Source organism: Nesoenas mayeri, assembly GCF_963082525.1.
Source record: "Nesoenas mayeri genome assembly, chromosome: 2".
NCBI lineage: Eukaryota > Metazoa > Chordata > Aves > Columbiformes > Columbidae > Nesoenas > Nesoenas mayeri.
In genome coordinates this window covers 99378710-99405342 of record NC_137543.1, presented here as the reverse complement: position 1 = coordinate 99405342, position 26633 = coordinate 99378710, and the positions used below count along the sequence as shown (strand labels likewise).

The 26633-nt window shown below is 40.6% G+C and overlaps 1 protein-coding gene across 1 annotated transcript in view; it reads left to right on the top strand.

The window, feature by feature from the left end:
• Positions 1-26064, top strand: part of RNF144B (ring finger protein 144B) — a gene marked incomplete at both ends in the record, with an annotated part of 31526 nt that extends 5462 nt beyond the window's left edge. Inside the window, 6 exons of the mRNA XM_080340420.1 lie at positions 7655-7759; positions 16025-16085; positions 22214-22418; positions 23779-23923; positions 25642-25731; positions 25924-26064. Coding sequence (XP_080196546.1) covers positions 7655-7759; positions 16025-16085; positions 22214-22418; positions 23779-23923; positions 25642-25731; positions 25924-26064 — 747 coding nt within the window. The remainder of the gene's footprint in view (positions 1-7654; positions 7760-16024; positions 16086-22213; positions 22419-23778; positions 23924-25641; positions 25732-25923) is intronic.
• Between the last annotated feature and the right edge of the window lie 569 nt (positions 26065-26633).

The following is a 26633-nucleotide window of genomic DNA, read 5'->3' as shown; positions in this document are numbered from 1 at the left end:
GCTAATACTGGCACTGAACACATAGCACTTTTATAGTAATTTAAATGGTTTAAGAACTTCTTGCTTTCATTTCTGTGCAGACTCTCACCAAAGGCAGAGTTAGTAGGGGTACCAAAATAGCAAAAATGTACCCATTGCCTTTTGATGAATGCTACTACTCAAGAAGAGGGGCTAGATGCTTCTGAAGTCAACAGAGGTGGCAGCATCTGGGTGGTGGCCAAGGGAAGACAGGTGAGGAAGAAGGAACTGTCATGTTCAATGACAGCATTGCATCAGTGAAGTTGGTGTTATCTCCATTTAACAAATGAAGAAACAGATCTAAGTTGTCAGCACCTTGGAGAACCACAGTGATTTATCCAGCGTGTGACATAAGCCTCAGGGTCATGTCTGTTTTGTAGCTGTTCGTAAGGCCAGGTTTCGCCTGACAGATTTATTTGCAAGACAAAAATATTTGCAGCTCATTTGGTTTTGGGAAGGATGAGTTTCTCTGGTCCCGTTCTTGGATCCTTTTCTGTTTAGTGGTGCCACTTCATGGCATCAATTAACAGGAACCTATGCTGACTTTTATTAATAGGAAAGGCTGCCAAGATGTGGCAAATTGTGTGTAAATTGGTTTTAGACTGTGTATCTGAGCAGAGTCTAGCACTATTGGTGGTAGATCTTTTGAGACAAAGCTGATGACGATATATTGCTCAGATATATTTGAAAGATCCCCTAAAAATGTCTTTTGGAGCTGTGGGTGGTTGTTATATTGTGGTCCACTGTCATGTTTGCTTGGTGTTTTCACTTGTTCATGATGAAATAAAATGCTTGTCAGTGATGTTATTCCTCACCTCTGCTGACCCACAAGATGACCATATGCCATTTGAGGTTAAAGGGGCATTTTTTTCACTTTCTTTCAAGCATCTTTCTCAATAAGGCTCTAATGTGGCCTGATCTTCTATCCATTTGAAAGCAATTTCATTTACCACTGCATCTGGTCCCTAGCAGTCAAAGTATAGATTGAGCAATGCAAATGCGTGTTTCATTGGACTTTTGTTTTTCACTTTAAGCCATGCCTATCATAAATTTATCTCTAACGAATTTATAAATGTCTGTTTCTGTGGTCTACTTTTTAAAAAATGTCTCTAATTGGAAAAGCCTCACATCTTTTGTCCAAGTGAAGAGCCGATGCCTCCAAGCTAATTGCCGATAGACTTCATTCATCTAGTTCCAAGACCTGTTGAGAGATACATGAGAGATTCCAGGAGTTTAGTTACTACACATTGAAAGCAACTGGCCCATTTTAGAAACTGAACATGCAGAAGTACAGATGTCATGATAATTATGAACATATTACTGAAAGTTATGTAGAACTGTCATAAACACTATGTGTATTGCTTTGTATTTTGTTTTGGGGGTTTGTGTATATTTAATTGAGTTCACAACTGATTAAACGCAGAGTAGATCAAGTGGTTAAATTTAGAGTTCTGACAAGCTGTCTCACCGCAGTCAATAATGCAACATATTCCACATATTCCATGTAGAACTACGTCACTACAAGGCTACTTTGTCTTGTATATGCACTGAATAACAGAAAACACTTAAACTGTAAGAAACAAATGAAAGCTATGTCTTTTTGAATAAAAAGTACATAAACACTGCCTAGAACTGAAACAAAAACTAAATGCCTATCTATGATCTCTTTTCAATCATAAGATGCTCTGGAATGCCAAATGAAAAGTTTTTTCTTTCCATTTACAGTCTTTTTTTTTTTTCTTTCATCTCCCCTGAAATCTTGAGTTTGAAAAAAAAGGCTAAAAAAATCCCAAACTATTACCGTTTTGAGGACAAATCTGGAAGAGAGATTTAACATTTTAAATCAGTTTTGTGGATTTGAAGATGGAAACCTGAGGTTTTCTTAATTTTTCTGGAATTGAAATGATCTTCAGGTTATACATTAGTAGGAAAGACCTTCCTCGTTTGGCAGGATACCTTCAATCGTTTCTTACGTTTTCATATTTAATGTAGATCATGCGCTAGTAGTGGTTAAGAAATACTGTAAATCTGTTTTTTCCCCTTTCTGCAATACAATTAAACACAAATACCCTTAATTATTCTGTATCAACTGCTGCACAGTGTTTAGCGGCATTATCTGTCCAGCCCTTTCTGTTTCTTTCTTCTTCCTAGCCATCCTTCCACCTTTCTTAATAAAACTATCTGTTCAATTTTGTCATGTCGCACATGTGGTTTGTTTTTATGCTTTCGTATCCAAACTAATGAGGCTGCATTTTGGGAGCTGCAGAGCTGCATGCAGATGGGAGATGAGCAAGGTAATGAAACATGTCAAGGTACTTGGAAAAAGCAATGTGTAGGAATCATCGAGATTCAATTTTTTGTCTTTGTTACAGAGGTTATCTGAAAATGGCTTTGAATAGAAACATAAGATTTCACAGTGAGAGGGGATATAGTGCCTTTGTCACATCATTACCTAGCAACATAATACTCAAATTGTACTTTGAACTCGTTCTTATGTTAAAATGCAGAACTGTTATGGTCCCTTTGCAGATTATATACATCGCCAAACAGACTTTTGTTTTTTTTGGTGACTACATTGAAAATCTCCTCCATACAATAGGCTTTGAGGGGGAAATAAAAGTTGACAGCTGCATGTAGAGAAAGTGTTGAAATGAAGAATCCATGAATAACCTGAACAGAATTTTCTATTCCTGTGGCTCACAGCTGACCATATAAAACACTTTTGAAGCTTAGAAGAAGTGTTTATTACAGAAGAATGAATTTTTTATATTATTAGTTTGTGCATTGCTGGATTTGGCTTTTCAGTGCTTTTTAAAAGATTAATCCTTCATGTTACAGCATACACTTTCAACAGAGCCTTAGCTCCAGGAGAGGAATGTGTACTTGCAGCACATATAAATATTTGCCTAAATTGTAAACTTTCTTACAAGTCCTGCAAGATTAAAAATAAATGCATTCATGTTGCATGTACTGTGATAATTTGATCCAGGTACGTAAGAGACCTTCACTTACTAAATACTCATGAGTAGCATTTTGTGAAGTAGATAAATGGATACTGACCTTATTTTCTTAAATAGAGGAAAGTGATGGCCTGAAAGACAAAAATGGTGTAAGAGGAAAAAAATTCTTGCCCCTAAATGCTTAGACAGCAAATTATTCTCAGGCAGAGAAAAAAAATAATTGTGGTACTGTTTCCATTGAAGTTGACAATACTCCAGCAGGAGCAAAATGTGCTTGGCAAAGTCAGATCAGCACCAAAACCTTCCGTTAGTTGTACTGGGTTTTACGGGTGGAATTACATTACCACATTTGAACTGATCCCTCACGCTTGATTGTGTCAGGATTTTGTTATGTATCCCAGAACACAGATATGTACATGGTATAGTTGCTCAGTGGGGAAAATCTGAATAAACTGAACATAACTGATTAGGGTATACTTGCAGGTATGGAAGTTATAACCCAGTCCTTGGGTTGATGTCTACCATTAATTTGAGAGGTGAATGTAATGGAGCAAAGCCTCCAGTTTCATCTGTGGTCAGCACGATTGAAACCTGTTCAGCAAGACCTCAGTAAATTTTTAGTCTGTTGCCTAAACCATTCTGCTTTGATTATGTGACACATTTGTGGAGACTTCGCTGTGCTGGTAGGAAGGCCACTGCTGATTACTTGGTCTGGCCATGGAGAGTAAGAGGATTGTATGACTGTCTTTGTAAACCACAGCTCCTGTGGTGTGGCCTCTCCAGCCACTGACCGCTCTCCCAGCTTGTAAGTCACTGCACTGTGGGGAATTGGTGGGGAGTGTAGCCTGAGAGTGTTGAGACCTGGTGATTTCTTGGATGTCAAGATTAAGATCCTTTCAAGGAACTCTAATACCACAGAAGGCTGAGTATCTTGATTGTACCTTTGCTTTGTAGAGCAATTAAGTAGCATATGTAGTGTGTGCTGTGCAGTTTTCATAGCTGAAATACTGCTGGTTTTTGTAGCAAAACCACACAGAAAGTCTTAGCATTTTATGTCTGTATAATCTATTTTCCATAGTGTGGGAGGACATAACTGCTGAGAAGATCAGTTGTGATTCATTATATAGACATTTGAATCCTCTTTTCATCACATTTGCAGCTTGTATATCTTTTCAGATACTTTTATTTGCCACTTTTCAAGTAAATAGCTAAATTAGTAGCTGATCTGTGAATAATAGTAAACCCCCTCTAAAAACAGCCTTACTGTTAAAGTGAAGGCATATTTTAAAATTTTAGTGATTTTCCACTGTTTATTTTTTGCTAACTTGTGAAAAAGGGAACAAGAAGCTCATCTCTTCATTCATGTACAGGTTTAGGTGAAAAGCTTAATCCTTCAGTGGTCAGCATTAAATGCTTCCTTCAAGTTTCCCAGCACCTAAGTCCTGTCATCAGCTTCTTGAATTGCACCCACAGCACCATCCCATCATTTTTCCATAAAACATTTGAAGATAAGTGCAGACCTGTGCTTCTAAAAGCACAGCACCCTCTAAAAGTATCACAGAAAGCTCCAGTTGCTCACTTATCCTCACCGACAACCAAGCAGTGAGCTAGAAGAGAATGAGAATCTAGATGCATTAGGAATCCTCAGAAATCTATGTTCTCCTGACTTGGTACCTCTAATGATTGAGGTACTGATCATTGCCTATTGAAACTGATTGTAAAATCAATACTGTGGATCAAAGCTCCTTAAGAGCTTTATGCACATCCTCGCACGGAAGAGTAATTGTCAGTGTTCTGAGCTTCTGTCCTGAAAGTCTAAATTAAGAGCAAGCCTCTGGGCTGCTGCTAGGCCTGCAGTAGCCTCTCAGGCTTTGTCCTCCTTGTGTAACCAGCTGACCTGAGCTACCCCCAGAATACATATCCACTCTACCATCCTGTCAAAACAAATTACTAAATATCTGGCAGCACCACAGAGGAGACAGAAGGCAGGATCTTAGCAAAAGGTTGCTCTCCCATGCTTGCTGAAGAATTAAGGCAAACTTAAATGCTTTGGCAAGAGGGAAACATTCTCCCTTCCCCAAATGCTGCCCTGAGACTTGATCAGAAAGTAATCAGGTCTCCAGTGAGGAGAGGGAGTGAGATGTAAGGAGGGTGTACTGGAGCATCACTCGCATATCTAAGAAGTTCACCCAACACGCTGCACCATGTGCAGGCTTTGGGGAAGGGACTTGGAGCTCAGAATTTCCTGTTTGCACCATTCATGGTGGAGGCTAGGTACAGGCACAAACCAGGGAGGAAATTTGTGCAGGGAGTGAGCACTTAGGATATCCTGAGTTGGAAGGGACCCACAAGAATCATTGAGTCCAGCTCCTGACTTGATACCCCATTTCCCCTGTGATATGGTCTGAAGTGTGTGAGTAATGCCAGGTGCTTAATGAACGTGGGGCTGCAGGAGCAGGTCACCCAGTCTCCATCTGCATCAGGAACAGCTCTGGGAGTCAACCTGGGCACTTGGCTTTCCCTGTGCCACTCACTGCTAATGCCCAGAGCGTGGTGGCAGCTCTGGTGTCTCTAGGGTAGCTGTTCCCAGGCTCCACCATGGTTATGTACCTGCTTCTGCCTGCTGCTCTGTGGAGGAGCTGCCTGTGCTAGTGGGGGGGATTCAATCCAGTGGTTAAACTGGTCTTTTATAAGTGCTGTGCCTAGATGCCTTTGGGACAGCTGGGCGAGGAGGTGGGACAGGGCACTGAGGCTGCTTGAATAATAAAAGAATAGCTCCTGATTAAATCTGGGCTGATGTTCCTTAGGGAGCTAATACTGCCTTCAGTTACTGACATGATTTCTTTTTTGCTCATCACCTGCATCTCCCTCACTTCTCACTTACTGTTTGCACTAGCAATTCATGACAGCCTGCTCCGCTGCTTTCTTAGAGGGGTGTGTGCTGGATCTGAATCCATTAGTTCTTGATGAGCTAGATATTTAAAGCTTACCATTTAGGTTATACTCCTGCATTCTTCTAAATGAATACACTCCAAATATATACAAATCAAAAGTAAGATTGTTTAAAATGCCACTAAGTTAAGCTGATTCTGCTTGCTTGAACTAATATCTCCATATAGTTCATCAGAACTAACCAAAATGTGTGGACATGGATGTTTCAGGAGAGAGAGATAATAAAGAAACCTCATTTCCATTTTTTAGAGTCCTAATTATCTTGACATTTAAGAGGGTACCAGCTTTCCAATAAAAATACAAATGAGGAAATTTCTTTAATGAGAGCACAATATGCAAGGCCTTCTCAGAACTGTCCAAACTAATGCAGACTTGAATGTCAAATGCCTGTAAATACTGGAAAAATGGTTTGTGAAGAGTCATGGAGATTTACCAGAGCTGATACTCTGAAAGGCTGTGATTTCCCCGTAACCTACCTAGTAGCTTTTGAACTCGGTGCCTGTCCTGACAGTTGTCAGAGAGACAGAGGTAACAAAGACCTTGTGCTTTGGCATATTTCTTGAAAACTGACAGGGCAATAAGGGAAGAAGCCAGCAGTCCTGAGGAGGAGGAGAGTTATCATGTGGGCATAAAATAGAAATTTGTAGGGAACAAAGCTGCATTAGTCCTGCTGCTTGTAAAATATTTTGGTTTTCATTTACAATGAACTGTGCAAGCTGAGAGCAAGATCTGCCAGAAATTAATGTTTTGTTATTTTCTTAATGGTGATTTACAATTTACTGTATGCTCTGCCATTGCTTTGAGGAGACTTGATTGTTTTGTTTGATTTAGAAGTAAGCTCAGTTACTTATTACCTGTGCAGTTTGGGGATACAATTCAGGCACTACTCTTTGGTCCTTTGCACCAGTTTTATGCCATGATTTTGTTAAAGAGTCCATAGTATATATTAAAAAGACAAGCTGAGTATATTTGAAACTTGCAAAGCAAATAAAATGTGGGGAGGACAGAGGGCTTAATTCTTTTAGCTTGGAGGTGGAAGGCCTGCCTTTTTTGTGTAATGAAATAATTTGGAAACATTCATAAGAAGGCCTCCATACTGGAAATGGTCTTTGAACAGCTCAGTAGAGTAGACTCTGATGGTAAATCATGGTAAACCATGGAAATTGCCTGATCTCTGTGGGGCATTGAGGGAGGAGCGAAAGAACTGATAGCTACACATATTCTAGGAAAGATCATAACTTCCTAACCAGGTTATACACCCCCTTCCCTTTTTATGGAGCTAAAACACTAGTCTCTTTCTTGTAAATGAGGTCTCCTACAATGGAGGCTGCTAGCTGAGAGTCTGACCTAAGAACACAGGAGGAAAGACCAAAGAGCGAACCCTGTTTAATTAGAGTGAAAGATACACCCCCTCTTAAATCTTCCAATCCCAGTTCAGTAGAGTGTAGGGGTTATTAGCACTGAAAGGTCTGACTCAGTGACTTGGGTAAACGCGATGCTTAGCAGATGAAGTCATGTATAATTAATTCTTCTTTATTGCATTCTTTCCAATGTAATGACTTGTAGCGTTCATGCTTGTAATAATTGATGTTTTCTGTATGCAGGAGCTTCAAGACAGCCAATTAAAGCAGTGGAGGTAGTAGCTGTTCAGCATCTCTAGCATCTGTGTATTACCAGTATGTGGGCTATAACTTTTTTTTTTTCTTTTCTTTACTTGTTTCTAGTGCCTAAAACAGTATGTGCAGCTGGCAATTCAAGAAGGTTGTGGGTCTCCTGTCACGTGTCCAGACATGGCATGCTTGAACCATGGGAACCTACAAGAAGCAGAGGTATCAACACTTTATTTTATTTATTTATTTATTTAAATATAATCCCCCCAAACTTCTCTATCTACATAAGAAATATGATCATACACTTTTTTCTCCCTTTGATTACCTTTAATGAGCTTTTGGCAAGAAGCCTGACTGACAAGAGGAACTCGAAACAAACAGGTGTTTTTCAAGAGTTTTGCTCCTTTTCACCTCCCTCTGTGCCTTGAGGAAAGGCTTACTTGGCATCCAGACAACCTCTGAATTACCCATGCAGGTGACTTAACTAGGATATTCTGTATGTCAGAGCTGCTGAACCTCCATTAGTACTGTCAGTTAAATCAGATTTGATTTAACTGCAAACACTGAAATTCTTGTACCTCTCTTAACTCAAGAGCAAGAACTCAAACTGATAGTACACAAGGCCAGGATTTCTTTGTGCATGTTTATGTTGGGCTGCAACAACCAATTTGCAGCCCAATATAAACATGCAAGACTCTATGTAGTTATATGGAAAGCAAGGTATATGCACAGCACTGGTGGAACTAGGTTTTAAGAGATATGAGAAGTGTCTTCATTCCCAAAGCAGAGATGGGAGAGCTTAGGTGCTAAATGAGGGTTAGGCAGAGCTGTTTGCACGTCTGGCATGTGCACAATCTCCCAGCGTAACTGGAACGTTCAGTTTGAAAGTTAGAGGTGGAGAAACCAGAGGGAAAACATGCTCCTCAGACCTTCTTGCACTGCTTGGGACAACAGGGCTCAAGGGGGCTGTAGATGGCTCCTGCCATTTTGCCAGGTGGCCTCCAAGCAATGCTCAAGTAGCCTCCTGCCTGACTTAGGGCTGGTGTAAAGTTTCTGAGTTGGGCTTAGCGCCAAACCTGTGACACAGGGAGGAGCTGTTGGCAGTGTGGCTGGAACCCTCATCGGTGCCAGCTGTTCTGTACATCTAGAAGGCTGTGGAAAACTGCTGGCAAACCGGATGTTGCCCTGTGGCTATTCTTGCTGGCTTGCTTTGTGAGGCAGGTAGGCCCCTGCTGGGCCTGGGAACATGAACAGGGAAATAAGAAAAAAAAAAGGCAGGAAAAAAGGTGGCTAAGGGATTTTGGCTAGTTTTGTGCATTCTCTCTGCATTTGTTTGCAGGGTAATATCAAGGAGAATCAGATCTCCATCCGTGAACTGAACTTATCTGCCAGGTTCCCTTGAGCCCTACGTATAAAGGTGACATAACTGTGGCAGAAGTATATAATCCTATTCAAATGCAATCAGTGGCAATGCAATTCCCAATACCAAAAATGCCTTTTTCTCCAGAAAAATTCAGGATCTTCTCTCCAGCATGCATTTGAAATGCTGTGCTTAGCTGAATCAGGGTCTGGTTTTGGCTAAATCCAGATATGTGGAAAGTAGCCAGCTGTTTCACTTGCTCCTTTCTTCTGCATAGATACAGAGAGGACATAGCAATGTCCGTCCCACCTGTTGCACCAGATTGGAAGCAAGAATGCATTTTTTTAAAGAAACTTAACAAATCGTAGGAAGAATTCTGCTCTGTTAAGGTGGGGTTATAATGCTATAGGAATAATGGAGATATATTTCCCCTCAGTAAAGCAGGAGGATGCTCCAGGGCATGTATTAATGGACCATTAACTTAATCCTTGGGTGCTTTTTGGGCTAAAGGCAGAATGACTAAACAGTTCAAATGTGCATTAGTGTCCTGTGGATGAATGAATGTTCTGATGCTCCCTTTTGGCGATGCACTTGAAGTGCAGACCTTCCGCTTGAAAAGCAAACAGTCCCCCAACCTAGTTAAAATGGACTGCTTATGTATTTTACCAGACACCTAGTTCTTTAAGGAAGAAAACCCACCAAAACCCCAGGAACAATAGAAAGAACAGTTTGTTAAGAATCCGGAAGATTATTATGTAAGCTACAGATTATGTATGAGCTCTCTCTGTTCTTTTTTCTTCTCTATAAAGACAGTTCCATGTGAAAATGTGGCCTTTAAAAGCTGTTATTTAAAAGCCAGAACCTTATTCACGTGGTAGAGGATGTGCTTAAATATGGCTATTGTTTGACATGAAAATACTATTTAGAATTACAGTTTGTTCACTATAAGCTCTAGAACTCCTGGTTTAAAAGTATGAGCCTTCTTACCTCTGGAAGGGCTGGATGTTTGGTCTCTGACTTCTGTCAGGAAAAGGTTCCTCACCAGTACAGTGCCATGAGCATGACATGTTGTCTATATCAGGGGGGAAAAAAACAATCTTTTTTTCCCCCTATGTTAGCATCAGGGTTTTGAAAAAGTGTGTTTTTCATGTTTTGTCCATTCCAGACTCTGCTGTGACTGACATTCACCAAATACCGTTATAGTTTGGAGAAAAAATAGCAGTTGAAACTGTCTTTCTCTTGAACATGGTGTTAAATTGGTTCCTATACTTTGGGCTAAATTGTGTCTAATTATGTTAGCTAACACGGTTGTTTTGTTTGCTTTTTAAATGCCTTTTGCCCTAGCCTGCACAAGGGGGATAAGGTGAACTTAGGCATAATTTGAAGTGAAAGAAAGCCTTTCCATTGCCTTCAGCGCATTTTGGATTGAGCTCTCTTCATTAAGGAAACTGCACAATTAATAACAAAGCTTAGAAGCAATTCATAACACATTATAGCTATGAAACTTCCTCTACTTCCCTTTCTCAAGGTCCTTATTCAAGGTGTGTAACATTTCTTCAGTGCTTTCCAGTAACCTGTTTTTCTTCATTGTGAATTAAGTCTGTTTTATCTTCTTGGTAAAATTCTTCAGAGTTTCTCTTTTTTGGTACTAAATTATGAGAGCCTTTTCATAGCTCTTGCCTTGAGTCTCAGACACTTCTCATATTGCTTTCAGGGGTGAAGAGGGGAAAAAAACTGTGGTTAACATTTTAAACAGGGAATAGAATTTCTTCCTGTATGTCTCATGAAGAAATGAGCAAGTGTGACTAATGGGAATGTATCTCTGAAACAACTGAATGTTTTATCAGTGTCTGGGAAGTAAACTGCTTATTCATGGACTATAGGAGATGTTGGGAGTTAAGGCTTGACTTTTGGTGAGCTAGAAGACTCTGTCTCACTGGACCTCAGAAGAAAATGTTCCAGGTTTTCATTCTTAAAAAAGTTAAAATGAAAAGTCATTTGAACTAGAAAATTGTAGTTTTCAGTACATTGAAAACATGTTTTCTGAAACCCCTGTGTTTGGTTGTTTTTTATTTTTACATTGACAAAATCTAGTTGAAACTCCTACGTTCCTCAGCAGGTTTTTTTGTTTTGTTTTGTTTTGATAAATAGTGCATTCAAACAGACAAACTTGTTCCACTGGAGTGCATAAAATCAAGTGCAATCCTGGGTCATATCTTGTCCTGTTGCATCAATATAGCAGCTGCTTGTAATATAGCTGGTTTTAACTAGAAGTAAATGGGTGTTGGTGGTGGGAAGGCAATGGTTTTGGCTACAGACTCTGTTTCAAATAGCTGGCTACATGCACAAAAAAAGGAAATTTTAAAAGCAATCTCGTTAAACAAAATGTTTGTCCTTTCAAGCTCTAATAGTACAATAAACAAGGATGATTCAGATTCGTTCCTGGAAGGAGAAGGTAGAAGGAACATCATATGTTAATGCAGTTCACTTTAACCATGCAGACTTCTTCTGTCTAGAATTTTCCCATCTCTCTTTGGAATTTGCTCCATTGATTTAATTGGACTAGTTAATATCCCTAATCTAAATAAGGGGTAATTTATTATAGTTTGAAATGGTTTTACTTGGTGCAAATCCAGTCACCAGTGTAAGCTGTGAATCAGAGTAAGTCTCAACTGCATAAAGGGTTTTCTAATGCAGTACTCATTTGGGTACTGTCTAGGGGATTGTGCTTTGCTATTTCTGAGTCATGTACTGTTTTGAAGATCATAATGTTGATGCCAGCAATCTATTTATATATAATCTGTGCAGCAGGCAGTAAAGGAGATACTGATTTGGGCTTTTCTGTTGCCTCTTAAGTCTGGCAGGGAGATCTAACCCTTTGCACGCAGTGCAAATTCTTATTGCCCCTCTGTCTGTGTAAATCTATAGTCTACACCAGTGCCAAACTGACAGAGGGTTGTCAGCGCTTTACGTAGTGGTGCTGAAATGGGACAGTGACCCAGATCTTAGAATTCTTAATTGCGTTATATTCCATACATAGCTGAACAAAAATCCCATTGGGAGTCGGTTTAAAATAAGAGTTTTATTTTTAATTTCAAAATTGGTTTACATTTTGCTAGAGGCGATTGAAATGGTAAAATGAGGAGGAAGGAGAAAGAATGTTGCAGGCCAACCTATCTTTTTCAGGGTAAAAATTAAAATTTTTGTTCTTATTTACTCATTTTAAATAAATCAAAGGGGAGCCAATGAGAGAGTCTTAATGTTGTTTTTATTTGTCACTAAATAAGAGAAGAGCTCCTTAATGGAGAAAATGAGTAATCTAATATTTCATGACGACTCTAGTGAGCATGGTAGCTGATGAAGAAAGGTGTGGGTGTAATTTCTAACAATAAAGAGATTGAAACCTCATACCCCTTTCAAAAGCAAACCACAGCCCAAGTTAAAACTGTTTTGCACTCCTTGCAAAACTAGACAGTGCCTCGATGAGTGGGACTTAAGCAGAGGTGGGGAGTGCAGCCCTTTGCAAGCCAGTTGCTGCTGCCAGTGCAGGATCATAGAATCATAGAACAGTTTGGGTTGGAAGGGACCTTCAAAGATCATCTAGCGCAACCTCTCTGCAATGAGCAGGGACATCTTCAACTAGACCCGGTTGCTCCGAGCCCCCTCCAGGATCTACCCTTGCTGCATGTCTGCGAAAGTACAGAAAGGGAGAAGCACTTGTCCTGGTGAACTTCCCTCCCTTGGCATTATTGAGGTTTGATTCATATGGGTGTGAAAGGAAGTAAGATCTATTCAGTTTTCTTGATTGCCTCCTTGCACCTCCCTTGAAAGCCAAAGAATAGGTGGAGCCATGATTTTCACTTTCCACCGTGGTAGCCAGTGTTTAAAAACAGAGGAGTTGTTCTCCCTTGGTTCCTGGTTACTGCGCTGGCCAGATTACAAGAAACAGTCTGCCCCTGTGTAAACTGAACCCAATTATTTCAAAACCTTTCATTTTCCTTCCTTTGCTTTTTGTTCTCATGTAGTAACAGCACCCCTAGTTATTGTACCATGTTGGGCAGTCTTTTTGAACACTTGGCAAGGATCCAGCTGGAGCCTTTTGTGGCAGTGAGCCTTCAAAATTTTGCTATTTTCCCGTGGATATTTTTACTTCAGGTGAAAGTTGCTGTTCTTAGTGAGAGCTCTTAAGTGTTCTTGTGCTCCATGACAAGAGTACGGTGACTCCAGATATGTATAGAAAACTAGAAAACTTATTTCAACTCCCAATATTTTGATAAGTCTTAAACAAACATATTTGCAGGAGAGGAGAGTCCTTGCCTCTCATTTTCTTCATAGGCTTTTATTGTAATGTTAACCCAATATTAATTTAAAAAAGCCCACAAACTTGTCCTGTTGCATTTCTCGCTGCATTGAATAATATCATAGCCTAAACTAGGAAACATCTAATTTGTGATGTGCTCGTGGTCTTTCTCTTTTGGCCCTTTGCCATCTGCCAGGTTGCTGCTTTGCTTCCTCCCCAGGTCTCCATCCTCCGTCCAGACCAGGGATGTGTGTGGTTGTACAGGAGAGAAGGTGTTTGGGGTGGACTCCTGAGTGGGGCTGGAGAAGTTTTCTGAAGATTAATATTTAGGTTCTGATGCTAAGTGGGAGGAGATAAACGTCTAATCCCTTTACCATGCGTACAGCTGTCCTTCTTGATTAAGTGTAAATGAGATTAGGAGTTCACTGAGGAAAGGATTTTCTGATTTTTGAGGGAGATGTGATACTCACGTTTTGTTTTCCTCAGCTGAGTTTGCACATACGACACCTGATGTGTCACGGAATTCAGGCAGCAGCACATTGTACATTCCCTTCCTCGGGCTTAAAGGTACTTAAGTTTGTGAGGGTCTTTGGCTCAGCACCTCTCAGGTCGGCTTCCACGTGGGTGCTATGAGGAGCTGGTCTTTCAAAGCCTGAAGAAGAGGCTGCGTAGGAAGAAGAGTGGTTGCTGAGTGAAACCAGTGGGGAAGGCTGGTGTGGTAAGATCAGGTTTTTCAACAGGAGAAAGAGAAGCTGTCAGCACTGACTCTGCTTCCTATTGAAATCTGCAATAAAACTCTTAACTCTGCTCACACCATAATAAAAAAGTCTGATTTTTATTACATGGGGAATTCTGGGCTCAATAGAACTGCCCTTGGAAAACTGTTTGTTAAAAGCAAGAACAAGGCCAGAAAGACCCCAGACAAGAATTCGCTCAAGTGGCTTGACACCCTCTATTTTAATTTAGCTGTATTGAAGTAAAATTTAAAGTAGTTGCCAATGCTCACTCAGCTAGAGAAAGGCAGATGACTCTTTTTGTGTTCCAAACTCTGTTTAGATTTGGAGCTGCCCTGGAGGGGAGTGGACAGTACTGAAGTGATGTGTCTTGTGGGTTTTACATAGCTTTGTTGGTTGGTTTCATTCTTTGCTGAAGCTGCTGAACTTCACTGTTTTTTTTACCCTAAGTTATTATTTGTTTTCCAAGAGTGTTTTCAGCTGACTTCTGATGAACAGGTGAAAAGTTTTCCAGGAAGCTCTCTGTGGCTTACAATCATATTAATGTAATATTTTTTAGCCATGCAAATACTTTCATATTAAAAATAGCTTACACCCTGGATTCAGAGACTGAATGAGAACAGTACTTTGACGCAGGGCAGACTTACTAGATTAAGAATATGCTTTGTAAAGGTTTGTTGGTGTTTCTCATTTTGAGATTAAATCCTTTGATTTCTTCAACTGTAAGTCTTTTAAGCATCTTTGAACACTTAAATATCAACATCAGTTGGATTACTTTTTGCGTGACATTAGTTTAGGTCAAATAAATGATCCAAATATCTTATTCAAAATGCGATTTCAATTCCAACTGATTTGAGATCTTAATAATTTCATATTTTATAATATACAAATTGATATATTATTTTTTCCATCTACAAAAGAAAATGTATTCACAGCATGATATTGAATATATATATTGACTTTTTTTGTCTTTGGATTTCCTCTCACAATTATGTGTCACACAACCCAGAAGGACAGCAAGGGCCAGTGTCCACTTCACTGAGGGCAAAATGTTGTCTTTTACAGTAATCTGTAGGACTGTGGTGAGATACTGGATGTGAGAGTTGAGAGCCCTTCACTTTGAAGCTGTCAGTTCTACACAGTCTCAGAGTCCTTCAGATGACCAAGTCTTGTATTATTATTAGTCTAGGTTTATTTTCAGTAAAAGAGAGACATTTTCAGTGCTGGTACAATATAACAAATGGATCAAATAACAAGAATGCTCTCAGATTCTGAGTCCAACAAACATGTGGCTCCTGAAGTGTCTGAAGTTTCTTTTGAACCACCCCCCCCCCGCCCCTTACCCTATATGCAGGTTTTCTTGTCAGTTTTAAATAGAGTACTTGTTTTTCTTACATAGACTGTTAATTGGAGATTAGAGCATTTAGCCTTTTAGGCTGCTTGTTTAATTATGGTTGTGTGCAAAATCTATCAGCAAAGCCTGTTTGTCTGTGCCAACTAAATTTGTTAGCTTCAGTCCATTTCCCAGTGGACTGGTGTGTGTCTAAGGCAAATTCCAACATCAATGGCATTGACTGTCTTGGCCAAAAATCCACAAAGTGAATACAAATTGGAAACGAGACTAGCTTTTAGGTTCCTGAGAGCTAAGTGACTGCTGCCATTAAGACTGAGAGACATGAATGAGAAACCATTCATTTGAGCTGTATTCTGAACACAATGTGCATGAACACAGTGCTGCAGTCTTCAAGGCTGGCAAGTTGTCACCCTTCATTACATTAAACCAGTGTGAAGTAACACTGAGAAGCCTGAAGTAAATACAGAACCCACAGAGAAGGCTTTCCTAGGTATGGTAGGAAAGATGTGAGCTGAACTACTGGGCTGTGTGGCTGAAATAGGAGAGGTCAAGAACTACTTTAGATTTTAGAGAAGGAAGTCAAAGTACAGAGGAACACGGTGGTGAAAGCAAGCAGGAAGTAAAGGTGCATGTGAGAGCCAGCTCAGGAGAGTAGGCATGTAGAACAGGGTACTTACTCATTTTTTTCAGGTCTGTGTTTCTAATGCTTTTTCTGTGTGTTTGTTTCTCATTTCAGATTGCCTGTTTGGTGCCTGTTGACCAGTTTGAGCTATACAAGAGGCTGAAATTTGAACGAGGTACAAACCTTTTGGTTTCTATTACCTTCCTTTTTAAAGCATCAGTGGGGGCAGCAGTATTACATACTACAAAGACAAAGCCTGTTGGATGAGTTAAGGAAGAGACTGAGACGATGTCTTTGTTTTGAAATAGTTTAAGAGCAACCAGTAGGTCTGACTGTGCTCCACAGACATATTTGAAATTATTTCAGTGGAGCAGAGTCAATGGAGTGACATCTTACTGAAATACCATGCTTTTACTCATGCTTGTAGGCAACACTCTCAGATTGTGTGCCTGAGGCTCCATCGTTTTTCCCACAGCATGCTCATTGTGTGTCCTTGAGGTGGCAGTCATACTGGTAGAACTAGACAAGGTGCTAGAGGCTGGTACAGGGCCCACACTGTCCTTTCATACATCCATAGACATCTTCAGAACTTCCGGGGGAGACAGACCCTGTGATGTGATGGGTATTTTTGCAAACATCCCTGCAAGAGAGCTTTTCTTATGTGGAAGCCTCATGTGTGTTCATCTAGTACAACTGATCTTTTCCCTGAGGGATAATTGGACCCCTCATTGCTGGATAAAGCCTATTAGTAAGGAAGTTTGAAACTGAAGGTCTTGCTGAGGCCAAGCTTTCCTATTCCAGAATTCAGCCTTCAGCTTCAGGAGGTGGTTCCTTGCCAAGGCTGATGAAGAAACTTGCTAGTCAGAAAGATGAGGTCCCACACTGGTTTTAAAGACTGAGACCAACTTGAAAGTCTCAGTTGGAAGTTGCAGCAATTTTCGAAGAACTGATTGTGGTAGCTAGCAGGGTAGTGTATCTGGGGCTGATTTGCCTTGACTCTGCCTGTTTTCAAACTTTCCTTGAAAGATTGTATTAGTGTTATTTCTATGCATGTATGCTTACATGCAGGTGGATTGGGAATGTGTGTGAAAATGCAGAGGCTCATAAATGTTAGGCACAGTAATGCACTTGAAAAGATGGTCAGATAGAAGAATATTTGTGTTTTTACAGGATTTTCTCTGGCATGAGTCACGATGAATGACCATGAAGTACAGAATCTGCAGAATGAGTATACCGAAGTATGCCCCATAGTTCATGGGCAGATGCAGAGTGTAGCCAAGATTTTCAGGCACTCAGGCCAAAAAAGAAAGAAAATCCCAAACTGTGCTTTCATTTTTTATTTCTCTCTTCTGTTTTACCTTCTTCTCATTTACCCTTATTTCCTTAGGAAGTCCCTCTAGTTTATAAGTCTCTTGTCTACAGTTCTAAACAGTGGAAATCAGAGCTTGTTAAATCATCATATTAAAGGGTTAAGAAAGAGACATGTTCTTGCAATATGTTATGCAAAACTTTTTTTTTTTTTTTTTTTTTGACAGAAGACTGTGAAACTAATGATTTCCTGGTATCTCTTCCTCAATAACTAGCCAAAGCTGAACTCTTGAACTTTTGTGCAGCTCCATTACCTTTTTTTTTTTTACTGCCTCCAACACACAAAATCCTGAAACTTGTCTATTTTTAAATCCTCCTTCCCTTTTCTTTCTTGCCTACATCTGACAAATCCTGTTCCACCTCCACTGCCTCTCCTCATCATGTTTCTAAGATCTGTCCTTTCTCCTTTATGATAAGTAAAACTGACATCCGAGTAACAGGCTTAAACGTAACCTTTTTGCCTTCCCTATTGTCCCCAGCTGTAAATCCAGCTTACTGATGCCTGGGAACAACAATTCCTGCTAATTAAAGCTGACCTGGACACCAGCACTAATTGCAACCTCAGCCAAGTCCTTTTGCCTATCTTGGATTTAGTGTTGCTTCCAAGGCTGACCTTTTTGGACTGATCAGTTCAACTTGGCTTATTAGCTTCTGCTGGCCTGAAGTTCTATTTGTAGAATCATAGAATAGTTTGGGTTGGAAGGGACCTTCAAAGGCCATCGAGTCTAACCCCCCTGCAATGAGCAGGGACATCTTCAGCTAGATCAGGTTGCTCAGAGCCCTGTCCAGCCTGGCCTGGAATGTTTCCAGGGAAGGGGCATCTACCACCTCTCTGGGCAACCTGGTCCAGTTTTTTACCACTCTCATTGTAAAAAATTTATTCATCATGTCTAGCTTGAATCTCTCCTCCTTTCATTTAAAAGAATTATGCCTTGTCCTATTACAACAGGCCCTGCTAAAAAGTCTGTTGCCATCTTTCTTATAGGCCCCTTTAAATACTTTATTCTGATGAGACGGGGGCTCTTTGCTTCAGCACCCACTTTGCTTTACTAGAAATGCTACAAATAAATGACCAGTTTATTGGGTAATTTGAAATGCTTGCTCTTGTTCTGCAGTCTTTGCTTACCAGCCTTTGAGTGACTGGTAAATCCAATGCTTCTCACACTTCCACATGTTTTCCATCGTGAGATGAATTTTGAGAAAAATTTTGAAGATCTAAAGAAGGACTTATACATCTAAAAGCTATTTTCTCCATCCCCCATCTGTACTAGCTATTTTAATAAAGTAGATTTACTCTCCATTTTCTTATTTTTTAAAAAAATGGACAAATAATATTAGGTGAAAATGTGGTGAGAACTGGTTGGCATACAACTGTATATCTATTGAAACTTGCTTAGTTTAATAAGGAATGCACTGAAAATATGCTATTCTCTGGTGTTTTTTGTGTTCTTAGAATGCAAATGTTTTCAGGATTAAAACCAAGCTTTCTTACATATCTCTAACTTCTCTGCATCCCGTCAGGACCAAACCACAGAGCTTCTGTGCAACGTATTTTAATAAAAGAAACAGGAATTGCTCTATGTGTGTTTAGGATGGGGTTGATGTAGTCATCAGAAGTAATGAGATAGAGGAATAGGATGTGGTTACGACATATGCATTATATTTCTATTTCTGTGACAATTACCCAATAGGCCAAGTGGTGGATGACGAGAACCTCAATTTTATGCCTGACCAAAAAGTAGTCCATTTTAAAAGGAGGTGTTCCTAATATTCTGTGGAAGGCATAAGCTCATCCTTTCAGTGAGCACCTCTCCTGAGCCAGAAATTCTCCTTTCTTCAGGGTGCTGCATTCTCCAGATTTCTCTCGCACATCTCACCTCCTTCCTCATGTGTTTTGTGAGAACTGGCCAGATCCCTGCCCAGTACCAGCACTGTTGGGGAAGACTTTTCTCCTGAGACTGGAGTGAATGTGGCTGAATGGGCTGGGGGGAAGCAGGGGAAAGGCTTGGGGGACAAATGGCCCTCACCAAAAGGTGGAGAAGCTTGTCAGAGCAATATGGTAGCCTCTTTCCTTTTTTTGGCTGCTCCTTTTTAGTTATTTTTTCGTTTTGCTTGTAGTCCACGGTAAACCAAACAGTATGAGACAGCATGGATTGCAAAACACCACCTGTAGGTTCTTTGTAAAATGAAGGAAGTGGAAGAGGAGGGAGTTTAATCTCATGCATTACATCTTGATGCAACAAATTTGTAAAAATTGGTAAGATCTACACCCCAACTCCCCTCCTCTCAATGATGTCAAAACCAGACATTTTGTCTTTTATCCAAAAACAGGACAGGAGAATGTAGGTTTCCAAAGCTGAGTATGTTAAGCAGCTACCTGTAGGAATTGCACTTTATCTCATTTCAACTACTGTTTATCAACAGAAATCATACAGAACCTACTGTGTGAAGACTTAAATGCAGTAGCCAGTACCAGGCCATGGTCTTTCCAAGTTCCAAGTTTCTTTTAAGAGACACTGAGGGAAGTTACAGAAATAAAAAATTCTCAAGCAGGACACTACTTTTAAAAAGTACATGAAAATGTGAAATGGCTCGTACTGCCCATCCATGTTGCTCTCTTCTACCCACAAATGAAGCTGCAAGCTATTTTGTTCTGGCTTTCTTTCGGTAGAAAGCTAAATGTTGGGGTTTTTTTTTTGTTTGGGAGGGCAAAGTAAGCATATGTAAGAGAATAAGAGGAAAGAAGGCAACTAGATTTCATGAGATGGCTGGAGGCAGATGGTACAAGTGGGACTATCTAAACTAGAGATGACAGTCTTTGCCATGGATTTAGAAATTGTCCAAATCTCTCAGAGCATCCTGACACAGACTTAAAAATTACCTGTAGTCAGAGCATTGTGAACGTGTGTGTCCTGCAGCCAGCAGAGAGGATGGACATCCTTATGTGGTTCCTCACTGTAAGTGTCCTGGAGAAATGGGTAGGAGAGATGGCTTTAAAGAAACTGGAAGTTTTCAAAATCAACAGGGAGGTTTGATATACTGGAAAAGACCTGAACTTCTAGTGCACATTAGGTTATGAAGTTTGTGGGGTGTCCTCCCCAGATGTTTTGTGCACATGTATCTAAATGCCTGAGAGCTTGGGGCAAAGTTTTACTTCTTTGAACACGTTTCTAGTTGTACAGTTTTTAGTGTCTGGATATCTGGACACTGAACTGATATCACTGTTTTTCCTGCTGTCTGGAGCATCTGCTAGATTTCCCTCCACCAGCCCCCTTCACTGTGGGCTACCAGGAACCTCCTGCAGAGGAGCAGTGCAGGGTGTGAATAGGAAGAAGTGCCTTGAACTGTTTCAGCAAAATTTGTCAGAGAACTTATGTCTGGAGCCCTTGTGCAGCGTTTTGTTTTGAGTGGGACAATATTTTATCTACTGGAGGTACAGAAAAACTTTGTAATGGCTTTTGAAACCTCACAGTCAGGGATTTGCACCTGTTTCAGAGACATCCCCTCCATTTATTTATTTTCAGTGGTGGTACCAGAGAGCTCTCGGCGAAGGAGGAGATGCAGGTAGGTCCTGCAGGCACAACAACCTTTTTCCAGGGAGGGGTGTTTGGTTGCACCTCATGGACTTCAGCAGTAGAAAGTGCACATGCAATGGAGCACCCCGAACAGTGAACGTTTCAGCTGGGTTTCTGTTGCAAGCCCAAAGTCCTTGAATAAAGGCTGGGGAGTGAGAGGAAGAATCAACATTTGTCATTCACTGCCATGTGGTGATGTCTGTAACTCAATATCCCCACCCTGAACCTTGCCTTGACTATTGTTGTAATCCGATTCCTTACAAATATTGATGTTACAGAAGTTCCTTTTCCCTAGATTTCCTGTAGCAGAAACTCAAGCATGGATTACAGAAATTATTCTTAAATAAATAGTTTATTTTCAAAGTACAGCATAGAGCAGCTTGAGCTGGGTGCCTTCTGAAGAGGGACCCTCAGCAGAAAAAAACTTGCACAATTACACCCCCACAATCCAAGCCCCCACCCCCTACATGTCGCTCTGGGCCAACTGCAAAATTAGAGTCTGATGTCTCCCCGTTCTTCACTGGATCTCTTCATTTTAATCAAGCAGTCTGTCAGTCAAAGTCCTGACGTCCAGTTTCTATTTTCCACCTGCAGATGGAGAAAAATAAGTTTTCGGCAATATACAAAATGTTCTTCTGTTTCTCATCTTCTATTACACATCGTTCTGTTCCTTTGCTTATCTCCAGGGATGCAGTTTCCCTTATCTTCTGGCTTGAAGACTCTGAGGCCTTTTTTACTTAATGAAGCAGAAAGTTCAAAGGTTCACAGCTTGCAGAAGTTACGCTGAGTAAACTTTCTTTTTCTAAGCGAATTCTATAGAAGCTTCTAAACAACTTCTATATGAAGCAGCATGCCAGTAAGCTAAGGTAGTCTATTCCCTAACAAGTGATCATATAATAAAGTGAGTATTAATTGGAGTTTGTAGATAGAAGGGAGAAAGTAGGTCACAGAAAGTGACTTGATGTTAATTTAATGAGGGTCCTTCTGCTATTTACAGTAAAGACACTGCATGGCCTGAACACGTGAAAGACATGGAACGGTCTCGTGTCACAAAATACATGTGCTTCTCAGCAAGCAGCAGTTACATTAGTCTTTTGTACCTCCCTAGAAAGGCAAAGAATGCGTGTCAAGTCATGTATTGCCAGTTTTGCGATGCTGCTGTTGCATATGCCCAAGCAGAGCCCAACTGCAGACCTGCCTGAGGAAGAGGAGGAGGCTTGAATGCCCATGGGTGTGGGTGCAGATGGCTTCAGCTTCCCCACCCACACGCAGAACTGGGTCTTGTTTACCTCAACACATGCAGATGAAATGAGAAGGAGGTTGCATAAATGGTTTTGTTTCTCTCTCTGTCACATTTCAGAAGTCCACTTGGACTCCCGGAGGACGTGGTGCCCTGCAGCCGACTGCCAAACGGTATGCCATGTTCCACCCAGCGAGTCGGGAGCACCAGTGCCGGTGGAGTGCCCAGTTTGCCATGTGACGTTCTGCTCCTCTTGCAAGGAGGCCTGGCACCCCCAGCGTCCATGCCAGGACATCCTGACTTCTCCTGTACCAACTGAGCAGGGGTAAGAGGGGAAGCCACAGAGGCCATGCAGCCTTTTGTTTCTTTTGATCATGAGGTGCTAGCTGTGTGCTTCACATCAGTTCCATGGAATGACTTCCTTCTAGGTTCTTAGGTGCATCTCTGAGACTGTTCCTTTCCCTTGGTGTTTCCTAACTATAATTCCAGTCTAATTATTATTTTAAATGATAAATTTATTTTTTAACACTTTATATGATTTGTATAAGGTGGTAGGTTTGGACACGAGGAAAAGGTTATTCACTGAGAGGGCAGTTGGTCACTGGAACAAGCTCCCCAGAAAAATGGTCACAGCACCAAACCTGTTCAGAGTTCAGGGACTGTCTGGACAATGCTCTTAGTCATGCAGTTTAGTTTCAGATAGTCCTGCAGGGAGTTTGACTAGATGAACCTTATGGGTCCCTTCTAACTTCAGATATTCTATGATTCTATGATTCTATACTTACGAAGTTTGGGTTGCCCTCCCAGGGCTTTGAATCTGCCTGAAGGTTCTGTTTGCATGATAAAACGATGACTCGTGTCCAGATAAAAAAAATCCACCACACTAGTATTCCAGTATCAGAACTTGGCTTGTACTGTGATTAAGAAATCAGCCTTGCTTGATGTTTACAGAATCTCTGCCTGCCTGAATCTTAACTCTTACACAGAGTGGGTGTAAAATGTCCCATTTGGTGTGAGAAATCTGACTTAGGCTCATTTTACATAGGTGTAAACAACCTACAGATAAGCTTACGTAAGTCATTAATCTTCAAAAAGAAAACACTTTTGTGTTTAAATTATATGTCTGTGGCCATCCATCTTTGTTTTCAGAATCAGATTATGTTCAGTCATGTGCATGCAATAAATGAAAGACTTACTTAAAATTTAAGCATTCTGCTTGCTAGACACTGCATCGATAGAAGTTGCCAAAGAGATCTCATTGCAATTTTTCTTCTCCAGGTTTGATCTTTGGCTTTAGTGGCGTTTAAGGCTATTTTGCTCAGGCAGGAAACAGTGCTGTAAATTGCATAATCCAGCCGTGTTAAATGAGTTGTGCAAACTGTCTTACAAAGTGCGAAACTTTAATGCTATAGGTGATGCATTTGTGGATGTAGTGAGTGTTGGTTTTATGGAGCATAAAAGACCATGGGGTTGGAGTTTCACTTTCACGTAATATAAATAATCTTACACTTAGTAGTGACTATACTTCAGTGTATTGTACTGAGTATAAGCTTCACACATTGAGTGCATTAAGACAACAACATTAGATGCTCTGGAAAATAAGCACAGTACACATTAGGTAGTGGAGCTGAATATCAACAGTAATTACATTCACATTTCACTTTAATATTTCCCTTCTTTTCTAGATCACTTATTGGAAGGGAGACAGAGGCGCCAGTTAAGCAATGTCCAGTTTGCCGGATTTATATTGAGCGAAACGAGGGCTGTGCTCAGATGATGTGCAAGAACTGCAAGCACACATTTTGCTGGTACTGTCTACAGAACTTGGATGTAAGTGCTGCAGGAAAAAACAGCTAGAAAAAGGGTAATGAGGTTGGGGTTAGTCTAAGGCCCTGTACAAGCTCTCCACCAACTCATTGATAACCTAATATATGTATTGGCTCAGTTCAGCTTCTAACTTCATTTTTTCTTCTCATTCATCCACTGCTTTTATTTATATCAACACTATTTTTCTATACAGGGTTATAGCCACTTCTGTGCATCCCATGCTAGTTCTTTGAGGGAAGTGGGACAGACTGGTTACTTTCTGGAGAATCATTCCAGCACTACCTTTCTCTGATTCCCTCTTCTAGTGCAGTAAAAATAGTTTGGTTGAGAGACAGGAAATGTTTTCCACCTGCTCCAGCTGCAAGGGTTGCCGCCTGTTCAAAGAATGGTCTGGTACAGGACGAGAGGGGCTGTTTCAAGGATGGATGCGTTAAGAGCGCGTATGGACTAGGTCTCCTTTACTAATCCATCTCTAGTGTCGTGTGTGATGAAGACTGGTTTATAGGCTCAAAGGTAAAAATGTTGGATTATGAACTTAGATTATGAAGTGCAGGTTGCTGGTTACTTCTCAAGTGATACCAACTAGTCTCAACTCGTATGGATTTAAAGCTTTCTAGCAGGATTAAGAGTATGGAAGGTAATGTGCTCATGTATTTGACAGCTTCTCTTTTTGGCACAGTCATCAGTACCAACTGTGGAAGTGTGAAAAAGACTTTACCAGCCCTGAAAATAAATTTTTGTATGCTGCATGGCTTTTCCTCTCTTTTGTACTCCCCAGCCAGCAAACACTGAGATTTCTTTGTTCTTCGTCCTTCCTTTTCTCAGCATGCTAAACAGGTTTTGCTTAGTGTTATGTCCCATTTCTCTGTGTGTGTGTGAGCATGGCTTTTCAACATGAGTCTTAGGGCTTGCCTCAGAGTATGTACAGTACACAATGATTGCTTATGGCTATGCTGAGCTGGAAGGCTGTCAGATTCTCACAGGCTCTGCACACATGCCCTTTCCAAGTTTTTGTCAGTTCAAAGGAGAAAATAAAAAAGGAACTGTAGTTGTGTGATTCAAATCTAACTTTTCTAAATGTGCAGGGTTACAGGAGCTCTGGGTGTAGATGAAGGTAATACTTGCAGAGCCAAAGAGCAGGGCTGAAACATGAAATGGGAGGCAGAGTCAAACTACAGCGCAGCTGGCTATGGGAGGGTAATGCAGGGCACTAGCCACCTTCTGAAGATAAAACGGATAATTTAACAAGTATTGCTGGGAAAATAGAAAGGAAACAGGGGTTTCCCAATTTTAAAATTTTTATGTTTAGCCTAGGAAGCAAAATACTGTAATATAAAGTGTAGGGACAGCAGAACAGAAGCTGGAAGTACTTTAGAAAGATGATCCCTCAGATTCCTAGCTCTCAGAAATATCTATGATTACAGGCCCCTTTATCATCACCAAATTACAGATTAGGTATTTGTGCAATAGGTGCAATGCATATGCTTATGCTTTTTAAAAGTGAGGGAGGAAAGAAGCTAAACAATAGCACAGGTCCCAAACACATCACACTTTCCGAAACTGCAAGAAATTTATCTAGATAATTATTGGAAGATGAGTGAACTTGTCTTCCAGCAGCTGGTAGATCTAAAGCAGTATCAAGAAAGTTTTATTTCCAGTCCAGCCTTGAACCTCTCCCCACAGTACTGGAACCTGCCCTTACAGCTTCTTTTGTTTTTCAGAAAGATATCTTCTTAAGACATTACGACAGAGGCCCTTGCAGAAACAAGCTGGGCCACTCGCGGGCTTCGGTGATGTGGAACAGAACGCAGGTGTGTTCCTAATCAGCTGAACAGAGCTCTCACACATGCATGAAGCAAAGAGATTTTACCCTTCAGTGGAGGACTAAGATGATTATTTTCATGTTTTCATCTGTTTTTTGTGACCTATGCTGTGCTTATCCATGCACACATTTTATTTTCCACATGAGCTAAATACATATTTTTCACCACCATGTCTTTCAGGTTGTGGGGATCCTCGTTGGACTAGGTATCATAGCATTGGTGACCTCTCCCTTGCTGCTCGTGGCATCTCCATGTATCATCTGCTGCGTTTGCAAATCTTGCCGAAGCAAAAAGAAGAAACATAGCCCACCAACGACCTAAAACTCTATGTCTGTTTGAGCCTCCGCCTACACAGCATACGTGTGTGAGAAAGCACAATGGTTGTATTTTGGTGCCGTATCTACTAAACAATACTCTCTTTTTTGCCAATTCTTGGGATAAGTGCCTATTCTTTACAGGCTACTCTATCAAATCCCAGTGTGAAAAAAACCTAGATACTTGTGCAGTACATATGGTATAGGTTTTTTGCTTTCTAAAAGGAAAACAGGACACCATTCAGTAGTTCTTGCCCCTACATATGAGCCACATTTTGACTGGTAGAACTTTACCATCTTCCATCAGCTTCATGTGACTTGATCCTGCAGTATTACTCTGCCTTTGCAGACCAAGTCATTACCGTCATGCTTTCTTGTTGGTTCTTAGTGACATTCAGATTTCTCAGAAAGTTTTTGGTATTTTGTAAAAGAGGGAGAAGAAAAAGTTTGATTAAGTTCTTGGCCTGCTAGCTTGTGTCCCGTTCAAGGTAACAAACTGTTAAGAAAATATGTTTGACAGTTTCCTGCCAATTGGCTGCCATGGGGTTTCTTTCACTGTTGAAATCAATTTTATTT